General features: G+C 49.2%; 1 protein-coding gene across 1 annotated transcript; it reads right to left on the bottom strand.

Annotated features, from left to right (window-relative positions):
* Nucleotides 1-1,238: 1,238 nt before the first annotated feature.
* On the bottom strand, nt 1,239-8,397 carry Atp5po (ATP synthase peripheral stalk subunit OSCP). Its single transcript, XM_028877081.2, has 7 exons — nt 8,293-8,397; nt 7,252-7,302; nt 5,721-5,831; nt 3,324-3,453; nt 2,754-2,866; nt 1,630-1,716; nt 1,239-1,415 (listed from the first exon to the last, which is right to left on the bottom strand). The coding sequence occupies exons 1-7, from the start codon at nt 8,326-8,328 to the stop codon at nt 1,302-1,304; spliced, it is 642 nt and encodes a 213-aa protein (XP_028732914.1). The 5' UTR covers nt 8,329-8,397; the 3' UTR covers nt 1,239-1,301.
* Nucleotides 8,398-10,752: the final 2,355 nt, after the last annotated feature.

Genomic DNA, 10,752 nt, shown 5'->3' with positions numbered 1-10,752 from the left:
AGCAGTGTGGGGTATGGCTTCACAACAGCGTTTGTCTCTCCCTTGTAGTAAGTAAGGCCTGGGGGTCAATGGGAAAACTCGGCAGGGTGACAGTGTGACAGCGTGGTAGAGGGACAGCGTGGCAGGGTGACGGTGCCTTTGGCATCACTTTCCCTCCCGGTCTGGCTGCTCTGGATCCCGCCATCTCAACTGTCTCCGGTTGGAAGAAATCACCTGCAGACTGCCAGGCCGCCGCTGGTGAAGGGAACCTGGACCCGTTACATGTCCTCTTCTCCGTTTGCTAAGCTTAGCCCTGTGGTGAGGTACTTCAGAGGCTGGCCAGCACAGGTCACTCGCTGTGATCCCAGGCTCACCAGCACGTCACAACTGCGATCAGGTCAACTAATCGTCTTGGTATTCTTGGCTCCTGGGAAAGCAGAGTCCTGAGCGCTCTCTGGTAGGTGGCCTGGTAGGCATGACGGGCTGGCAGAGGGCACGTGAGCCATAGCATGTCGCTGGTGGAGCCCTGGGACTTGTCCTGCCCTCTAGGACTCCCCACTGCACTCTTTTGGAGGCATCTACAGGAGCCTCCGAGGAAATAGTCCGCTAGGCAGATGCTCTTGGGAGTGGCCCAGGAGGGGCTGCTGGTCACCCGGAGAGCCCTGCTTCTCCAGAGGCAAGCTTTGGGAAGAGCATGGGGGAGCTGTTTGGCTAAGGCGGATTGGAGCATCTCAGGGACACTGTGAGAAGGGACCTGGGGACATGTGTGCTAGCCTGGCTAGCTGGTGGTCCGTGTGCCGTCTGTCACAAGAGGAACAAGCATGGAATGGAGACTGCAGACCAGACCCTGGCCTGGCCACCACCCTACCCAGCTGCCACCCCACCTCGTGACCCTGAACAAACTGCAGGTGTAAAGTGGGAGGGGCTTGTTCTACTGTATCACAGGACTGCTACATTTCCTAAGAGACGCACAATGTGGAAAGTTAGAGCGCCCTACAGTGAGGGGTTCCGTGTGAGGATCCTTTCAGTAGGGAGGCCTCCTTCATGACTGGTTAGTTAGGGACCAGTTCTCGCTACCCCTCAAGTGAGATTTTGGCAGGCAGTACCAGACTGTGTAGGTACAATGTTAATGAGGAATTCCCAAGAACACACACAGACCACGACCTCCAGCCCAAAGGCTTTCTAACCTGGAGACTGGGGAGCCTGCGGAGGAGGAAGACGGACGGCACCGCAACCCCTTAAAGGACAGAGACTTGGCGCCCTCTTTTCAGGAAACGTTTATTGTTGCTCCAAGGATGAGAGCTCGTAGGTGGACACAGCCTTCAGAGCAAGTCCCGCATGGCCTTGCCGAGCTTCAGAATCTTGGACTTTGTGGACATATCGACGTATTTCTCCCCAATTCGGACGATCATCCCACCCATGATTGACGGGTCAGTCTGGGAAAGCAAACAGGTTGCAAATGTGAAAACACAGGATTCTCTCATCAGGTGGGAAGATGAGAAAACCCCGAGAAGGCTCACTACAACGGACGGCCACCCAAACCCAGATGGGAATACACAGGGGTCGGAACCACGCACGCCTAAGCTCTACCTCAGCACCAACACCTCCACAGCCATGGCCAAGTCAGACAATGCAAGGGACCAAACCTACCTTCACCTCCAATTTCAATACTTGGCCTTGCCTCAGGAAGCTATTCAGCACTGTTTTCAACTCGGAGAGAACAGCTTCTTCTAAAGGCTGAAAAAGAACCGACCATCCTTTAAACAGAGCACAAGAGTAGGATGCACAGTTCCAGGGAAGGAAACACTACAGTGACGTGTGTCACCAAGAAAGGCGCTCGATTCCTGACTCGTGTGTGTGTGTGTGTGTGTGTGTGTGTGTGTGTGTGTGTGTGTGTGCGCGCGCGCACGTGTGTGTAGGGGGGTGCCAGGGAGCAGCTGCACCACAATGACCTTCCAGCGTACTGGTTCAGGAGCAGAAGGCCTGACCACACAAGAACACCCCCCCCACACACACACAAACTCCATAGGTGCCTCAGATACCAAACTACGATCTGGACACGGCTGGGCTGCACACCGCACTGTCTGCTCATGTTTATTCACCAGTCTTCCTGGTTTATATAGCTGAACTATATCACAAAGGAAAATACATACTTAAGACAACAAAATTACTTGTAGGAAGGCCATATAACGTACAGAGTTCAGATCCTGGGCCCACCTTGTGGACTAGGCTTCAGCTTCTTGACTATGATGTAAGGACAGTTCTACTTCACACCCATCTGAGAGTACTAACAGATTACAAGGTGCTGCCCGGCCGACGGCAACACCAATAAATGGTGGCTGGTTACTGCACTGCATTCCAGCAGGTCAAAGGACCTGTGCACCCCAACCCCCAGGTTAAACATTCCTATTCTAGAACTAAAAGGCATTTAAGAATTCAGGCCATAGCCTGGCGGCGGTGGTGTGCGCCTTTAATCCCAGCACTCGGAGGCAGAGGCAGGCGGATCTCTGTGAGTTCGAGACCAGCCTGGGCTACAGAGTGAGTTCCAGGACAGGTGCCAAAGCTACACAGAGAAAAAACAAAACAAAACAAAAAAAGAATTGAGGCCATAATAGGACCTAAGTCACTAGTTCATAAAACACTCTGATGTCCTTTAAATGCAGCCAAGATCCCCATGACTAATCACTAATAAGATACACACTGGCCTTCCAGGCGGAGGCTCCCAGGAACCTCACTAGTGGCAAGGCACATTCCCCAGTGCAAGGGCTACTCACAGACGCCGTGGTCACCGAGCAGGGCACTTCTCCACGGTGGACACTCATGATGGTGGAGAAGGCAGAGATGACTCCCTGGGCATTGCTCAGGCGACCGTTTTCAGCGAGTAAGCCTGGGGGAGTGACATGAGACTCACTGACTCACACGCAAAGCAGTGTCAGCTTGGAGCCTGAAAACACCAAAGCCCTCTAAGACTACGATGGGAGGGTTGGGGACTTAGCTCAGTGGTAGAGCACCTGCCTAGCAAGCCCAAGTCCTGGGTTTGGTCCTCAGCTCCAGAAAACAAAACAAAACACCAAACAAACCCCACAAGACTATGATGGGTCTGGAGAGACGGCTCAGTGATTACGAGCATGGGGTGTTTCTCCTGCAGAGAACCCGGGTTCCGTTCCCAGCACCCGTATGTTGGCTCACAACGACCATAACTCCAGTTCCAGAGGTCTGATGCCCTCTTTGGACTTCCTGGAGCATCAGGTTCTTTCTCTCTCCCTCTCCCTCCCCTCCCCTCCCCTCTGGCACAGTTAAAGCAATTATCTAAGAAAACCCAGCTGGGAACTTCCCACACTTACTCATGAGGTTAGCTGTCAGGGGAGAGAACTTTTCCTTTGTTGAGATATCCTTCAGACTTTTCACTTTGACGGAGCGCTTGATGTAGGGATTCAGAACAGCAAGAGACATCTTGGGATCCTTCAGGAGTTGCTGAAAGTACAGACAAGATCCCAGCTGCTACCCATTTTTTTGTTCATGACTTCACATGGGATTAAAGACACTCTTTAGTGAACTGCAAAAATACCTTATCAAGTTTCGTACATGTATTTTTAAGAAATCCTAAGAAATTAAGCAGCCAAGTCTCACCATACATCTTACCATGGGTGACATGGTAAGCCCGTTTTCCTTAGCACGCCATCCCCCACGTACCCTGAGGCCTGTCTCAGGAAACCCTGACTCTGCCTTTTCTCTGTCCCCAGACAAACAACTGTGTGATTCTGGTCTGAGGGAGAGAGAACAAAAACCACAACAATGTTGGGAATCCATTTTATCCCCACTCTACTGAATCACACACGTGAATCCAGTAACCACCTGCTGCTTCAGTGCCTGCTGCCCTCAGCATCAGGCCGGAGTTCAAGGACCCATAGTGGCCCTTCCTGGGCAGGCAGGCTTCTTCTAGTTACAGGTCTCCATGTGCCTGCTGGCTGCTCCCCAGCACCCCATTGGCTCCTGGCCAGAATTCAGTCCACTGCCACTTAGTACTGACTTTCACGCTAGGATTTCGGCTTGAGCAGCCATCCAGACATGCCTTTATAAATATGACCCTGGAGTTGGGCTACCCACCTCCTCCTGTCTCTGCTAGCAACATCCAGTAGACACTTAAAGTGACATCTCCTACCATACCACCCCTCCCTCTCAGACCCTCAAAGTCCCACTTATAGACTCTTCCTTCTATAGGATTGACTTCTGGGTGTTATCAAAGTAAAATCTAAGTAGTTAAAAACATGAGAGAGAGAGAGAGAGAGAGAGAGAGAGAGAGAGAGAGAAGAGGGGGGGGGAGGGGAGGGGAGAGAGGAGAGGAGAGAGAGAGGAGAGGAGAGGAGAGGAGAGAGGAGAGGAGAGAGGAGAGGAGAGAGATCGAGAATGAGAATGAATATGGCATGGTGGGTATGTGGAGGTCCAAGAACAACTTGGCCGGAGTTGGTTCTCTCCTTCACCACGTGGGTCCCAGAACATGAACTCAGGTAGTCATGCCTGGTGGCAAGTGTCCTTCCTCTATGAGGCATCTTGTCTGCCCAAACCCATTCTAATGCCCACCACCAAAACCATCACCTTCACGGTGAACAGGACTGCCTGGCTCAAAGAGAGCTTAAGTGAGCACCGCATACGGTGATCACCAGCCAGGCTGTCTGCTCCAGGCAACGCCTCCCCACAGGGTCTCCGACGGGAAGCCAGGCCCCGCCAGGCTCCCCAGTGCCATCTGCAGACAAGGAGGGCGGACGGCTCAATTCCGTTTAGAAATGGAGTAATCGCCAAGTGAGTGAGACGGGCAACACCTGTGCACCGTCTTCTGCACGGAACACCACGCTGGCCTGGGCGGCCGCTGGCCTGGGCGGCCGACTGTTTCCTCTCCGAGAGACATGGACTAGAGTCACACTTGAAACAGCTAACCGAGAACACCACCCTTTGTCTGGAGCGACTCCACCTGCCCGGCAACAGCCAGAGGGGCGGCGACCCAGTAGAAGAGGTCTCTGACCTAAATCCCGCTTGGTTTCTGCTAATTCACAAGGGTGAGTTCCCTCTTTTGCCTTTCAAAAGAAGCTGCAAAAAGAAATTTCCTTCTCTAGGTGGCCTTGGGCCTCTCAGCTCTGTCTCATTCCGATGCTGACACCTAGCCCCGACTCTGTTCCCAGCAGCCTCTGCTCAGCCATCCGTCCTTCACGTCCTGGGGACGAAGTAATGAAACTTCCAGGAGGACAAAGCACTTGCTGCCGAGGCTGCTGACCAGATTTGATCCTGAGCTCACAGGGTAGAGGGAAAGGACTCTGATCTCTACACTTCCTCTGTGCATGCCCAACACTCCCCAATTCCCAATAAATAAGGAAACGGAATTAAAAATTATTTATAAACCAAGGAAGTTTCTGAAGAAACTTTCATGAAGAAATATAATTTCAGTAAAGTGAAAATATATTCAAAACACATTTGACTATTCTAGGTTTATAAATATAAACTTGATCTTCTAAAATGGCAAGTATTCTTGAATTACATTTTGATTTTACCTCCTAGCTGGAAAGCTTGAGTTCATGATGTTAATATACTCATCCTAGCCCGTACCACACAGTGGTTTCAGATAACAAACTGGCTGTATTATCACACAGCATGTCTGTAGGAACTTTTTGTGGTTTCTGGTGGTTCTCTGCACAACTAAACAACGGAAGGCTGCAATGCAGGCCCCGGCCCACGGGGTCGCTCCTCACCCCCACACGCAGCAGCTCCTTCTCCACCTGGTCCAGCTTATTCTGTTTCGATGCCGCAGAGTAAAGGGCGGTGGCATAGCGTCCCTCGATGCCGTACACCTGCACAGGGGGCTGGAACAGAGAGGGAGGGCAGTTAGGTCAGGACCAGAATCATTTCTCATTTAAAGACGGCATTTCCCATTGCCAAGCCACTGAACTACTTCACCAAGGAGCAGTCCTGAATGAGAATTCTCAAACTAGAGACCTCCCGGCCAGGCCAGGCCCTTCTACCTCCGCAGAGGCAGAGAAGCCTCGGTGTCCCTTCCAGACCTGTCTACCTGCAACTGCTGGCGACGAGCTCTGGCTTTCTTGAACTCAGTAACCAGGCAGTCTCTAATCATGGGAGGTTCAAGTACTAACAGCAGACAGTTCTGGAGACACTCGAGGCAGGAGAGCAGTGTAGGAGAACCACCCAAGGGCACATTTCCCCATCACTGTACAGCATCTTAGGAAGTTCTCAGGAGGAAGAAATGGTCCCATTCAGAGCTCTTTAGGAATTTGGTGCTGTTAGGATGGTGGAGTGTGCTTCTGGAAGTTCCACCTAACGCTCCCTAATGCATTCTGTTCTGCTATTTCCCAAGGTGAGTGTGAGTACAGGTGACAGGCCTGGCTGCTGGAGAGTATAGACAGCCCAGGATATTTTAGACCTGTAAGCTAAGACAGCTGAATGGATTCTGTCACACATGAACAAAATAATCCACGTACATTCAGCCATACTACAATCTGTATTGGGTAACAAGGTTGGAGTTGTCTGTATCAACCAGACTCTGGTTTAAAACGATAGGGGCTGGCAGACCTCTACAATGAGGAGACTATTGGTGTCGGGTAGAACCAACCTAGTGGAACCTGCCAGTACGGACTTTGTTTGGAGAAAGAAGGTGCTGAGTACAAACACACCTCATTAGCTGCCAGAGTCAAGAAGCAACATGGAGTTGCGACAGAGTATCAACTCCTGGGACAACTATAAGAAGCCGGGCACTTTGCTTTCTTTTGTTAGAACTATTTCCTTCATAAAAAAAAAAAAAAAAAAGCATAGCTTGTCTATGGAGGATTACTAGAAAAAACAATTTAAAATTCTTTTACACATACAACCTGTTTGTGCGCGTGCGTGTGTGTAGAACACACGTGGAGAACAGAGGACAGAAGATAACCTGCTGTGTGTGTGTGTGTGTGTGTGTGTGAAGAACACACGTGGAGAACAGAGGACAGAAGATAACCTGCAGGGTCCTTCTACCACATGGGTTCCAGGGATTAAACTCAGATCCTCAGAATTGCCACCAGGAGCCTTTACCCACAGAGCCCTCTTGCTGGCCCCAAATAAATAATTTTTAAAACATTAAAGGTTAGGGATGAGCCGCCCCTCTCCCCCATCCCAGGCATTCATTTGGAAATTGCTAATCTTGCAGAGAAAAGGTTAGTAATTACACACCTAACTGTATTTCTGTTTAACTCACTCTCGTGTGCTTTCCCACCACAAAAGAACTTAACATACCCTCACAAGCTTGGCAAATGGCCTGACCACAGACGTACTGAAGCTCCGCACCTTTAGGACAAAAGAAAAGGGGTCAAAGGGGTTATGTGAAGGATTCCTGCACTAGCTTAGCCATATGTTAAAATAATCTAAACGATTAGCTGCATCTGTTCCTTTATATTATCACATATGAATGGGAATCGTTCTTTGTTACCTATAAATACGTTCCCTATTGAGAGTCATTCCAAATTGCTTTGGAAACTGCCTTCCCACCACCGTCCCCGCCGGATGGCTGAGAGAGAAAACACTAACTCCCCAAAATTTAATTTTCCAAACAATTAAGAAATCTATCATCACCTTTGAGAAAAATTTTTAAACGAAAGCGGGAGGATTCCGGTCATGATTCAAGCAAATATACTTGCTTAGGAACTGAAAAGCTATCTAAGACCAAAGATGAATTCTCTGAGTTTTACTTGACATGGCACCAGGCTTTCAGGTCTTAAAGAGAGGACACTGTGTCTGTGGAGGCAGAAGCCTGGAATCCACAGCTTAGAAGGCACCTCGTAAGGGCACAGGTCACGGTCATATACTTCCAGCTCTGGAACGCACACGTTAGAACCGGCTATGGGGACCCAAAAGCTTTCCAACGCCTCGGTGGAAACTATTTATGTTGCAAACGAAAAGCAGCTTCAGGACAGACGACCCAGACACGCATCTTCTTCCAGCCAATTCCGGGCTCCAACCTCACCATCACCCACCGAGAAAAGCGGCCAGACCCCGCCAGGCTGACCACCTCGGCCAGACCTGTCCTGTCCCCGATCCCCCTCTCCCAGGCCCTTGCCCGCTGCTCTTCTGCGCAGTGGCCCCCGGATGTCAAGGTCAAGACGGGCGACCCCCGCGCCCACGACCCGCGGGACGAAATCCGGATCCGCCCCATGCTGCCCCCGCGCGCGGGTCCCCACGACCTTGGTGGGCGGCCCGGGCCCTCAGCCACGGCCTCCCACGCGGCGCTGGGAGCCAGGGGCCGGCCACCCCAGGAGGGGCCCTCCCGCCAGCGTCTACCTGTCGGGACAGCCCGGACACGGCTGGCGCGGCCATCTTTTCCCCGGGCGGCTCTAGGTCAAACCCAAAGGCGCCAGAGCGCACGCGCGCGCCGCCGGCGTGACCGCTCGGCTTTCTGGGAAATGTACTCGTCAGGGGCCAGGGCGCATGGGTAGACACCCTTTGCATGCTGGGAGTTGTAGTCCACCGGCGCCGCGGTCCGGCTGGACTCTTGAACCCGAACGAGATCTGAAAATTGAATTACCGGCTGAGCGGGTGTTAGTGTAGAGTGGACGTGCTCTCTTTAGTTTAAGGTTTACATTTAGATTCTTTGCACATTCATCGTCATTATCGTTGCCTCGTCTAGAACCGTCACCTGCCAAAGCGTGCTTCAGTGGCAAAGCTTCATGCTTTGCTTAAATAAATCAAAACAAAAAACTAGCGGGCCTCCCAGGGGCACATGCTTGAGCCGAGGCTGATACAGTTTTCTCTTCCTCTCCTTCTTTCTCATCTTACAAGAACCTGGACTTGTTTTGATGGTGTGTGCTTTTCAGGCTAGGACAGAATAAGATCAGAACTAGAAGCAGGTTATTTTCTCTCTCACAGCAAAGACAGTCAACAGTCACATCCAACAACAGGGTTCCTGGTTCCAACATGGGAATAAATGTAAAAGAAAGAAGCTTTCTGCCCAGATTTAGTATAGGACCACATTTAGTTGATTTGCCCCTTTTAGAGTATAATATTTTCTTTATTACTTTTTTTTTTTTTTTTTTAATGGAGGGAAGTAGGAGAAAGTACTCCTTTCTGCCACCCAGAGGCCTCTGCTGTTAACATTGTGGTGAACTGTTTACCAAAATATTTTAGGCTGCAGACTATTCAGGCTTGCATCTTGTTTTGTGACTTTGGCCTAATCACACAATTTCTCAATTGTGTGGCTCAATTTTCCTAGCTATAAAATTGTTATTATAGTACTGTAGTACCTGCCTTACACTATGTTAAGAAAATTAACATTTATTTATGTTAATACATATGTTGAGTACATAGTTGACAGAGTTCTTTGTTTTGTGTTTGTTCGTTTTATACACAGACTCACAATCTATATATAATTTAGTATCTTGCCTTTCCCCTTAATATGAAGAAAAAATGGATACAGAATTATATATGGGTTGTGAATACAGTCTTTAAAAATTATGTTATGTGTATGAGTATTTGCCTATATATATGTTTGTGTACCATGTATGTGTGTGCTTATTGCCTGGGAGACCAGAAAAGGACCTTGGGTTCCTTGGAGCTGGAGTTAGAGAGAGTTGTGAGCTGCTTTGTGGGTGCTGAGAACTGAACACAGGTCCTCTGCAGGAGCAGCCAGTGCTCTTATCCTCTAAGCCATCTCTTCAGTGCTGTGGGATGTTCTGTATGGCAAATGTGTTGCTCTGATTGGTTAGTAAATAAAACACTGATTGGCCCGTGGCTAGGCAGGAAGTATAGGTGGGACTAACAGAGAGGAGAAAAGAAAGAACAGGAAGGCGGAGGAGTCACTGCCAGCCGCCACCACGACAAGCAGCATGTGAAGACGCCGGTGAGCCAAGAGCCACATGGCAAAGTATAGATTTATGGAAATGGATTAATTTAAGCTATAAGAACAGTTAGCAAGAAGCTTGCCATGGCCACACAGTTTGTAAGCAATATAAGTCTCTGTGTTTACTTGGTTGGGTCTGAGCGGCTGTGGGACTGGCGGGTGACAAAGATTTGTCCTGACTGTGGGCAAGGCAGAAAAACTCTAGCTACACTCCAGTTTCATGAATGCATTTCATATAAGCAAATTTCTAAGTGATGACTTTTTTATATGTGTGTCCATAGCTGCAGAATAATCCATTTTGATTCTGTAACTTAACCGTTGTATGACTTTTCAACATAATTCACATGGTTTATACTTATTTTGTCCATTTAAAAATTCTATATCTCTTGGGTATATAGACACACTTTTTTCATATTTTGGTCAATTTATAAAGTAGAATTTCAAAATTGCACAGCTTGACAAATGAGCATGAGCACATGGGTGCATGAAGTGAAGCTGGTTTTCACTCTCACGAGTGGTGTGTGAGTACTTTTGGTTTACTTCATTGCTCCAAATTATTTTTTAGAGGTTATTTTTAAACCAGTCTAATGAAAAGCATAGTCACCACTGAGCACATCTTATTAAACCTCTCATGTGTAGGCAGCTGTTTTATAGTTCAAGATACAGCAAGGTATATAAAAAAAAAAAAAAAAAAAAGAAATCAGCCTGCTTCCTTCACAGGCTGTACCCGTTAGTCTCTGTCAACTTGACACAAAGTAGAGATGCCTGGGGAGAAGGAACCTCAGCTGAGAAATTGCCTCTCTCAGATTGGCCTGTAGGCGAGTCTGTGGATCATTTTCCTGGATTAATGATTGATGTGGGAGGGCCCAGCCTAGTGCTGGCAGTGCCACCCAATGGCAGGAGGT

Source organism: Peromyscus leucopus, chromosome 12 (genome assembly GCF_004664715.2).
Source record: "Peromyscus leucopus breed LL Stock chromosome 12, UCI_PerLeu_2.1, whole genome shotgun sequence".
Taxonomy (NCBI): domain Eukaryota; kingdom Metazoa; phylum Chordata; class Mammalia; order Rodentia; family Cricetidae; genus Peromyscus; species Peromyscus leucopus.
Note: the sequence above shows the minus strand (reverse complement) of the source record. Positions and strands in the feature narration are given on the sequence as shown.

What these genes read in the sequence shown, in the direction of transcription:
- Atp5po (XM_028877081.2), bottom strand. Translation starts at nt 8,328, where the DNA reads ATGGCCGCGCCAGCCGTGTCCGGGCTGTCCCGACAG. An exon ending in CATTTGCCAAGCTTGTGAGG is followed by an intron (nt 5,832 to 7,251) that starts GTATGTTAAGTT and finishes TCTCTGTTCCAG; the next exon opens with CCCCCTGTGCAGGTGTACGG. An exon ending in CCTGACAGCTAACCTCATGA is followed by an intron (nt 2,867 to 3,323) that starts GTAAGTGTGGGA and finishes TCACTCCCCCAG; the next exon opens with GCTTACTCGCTGAAAACGGT.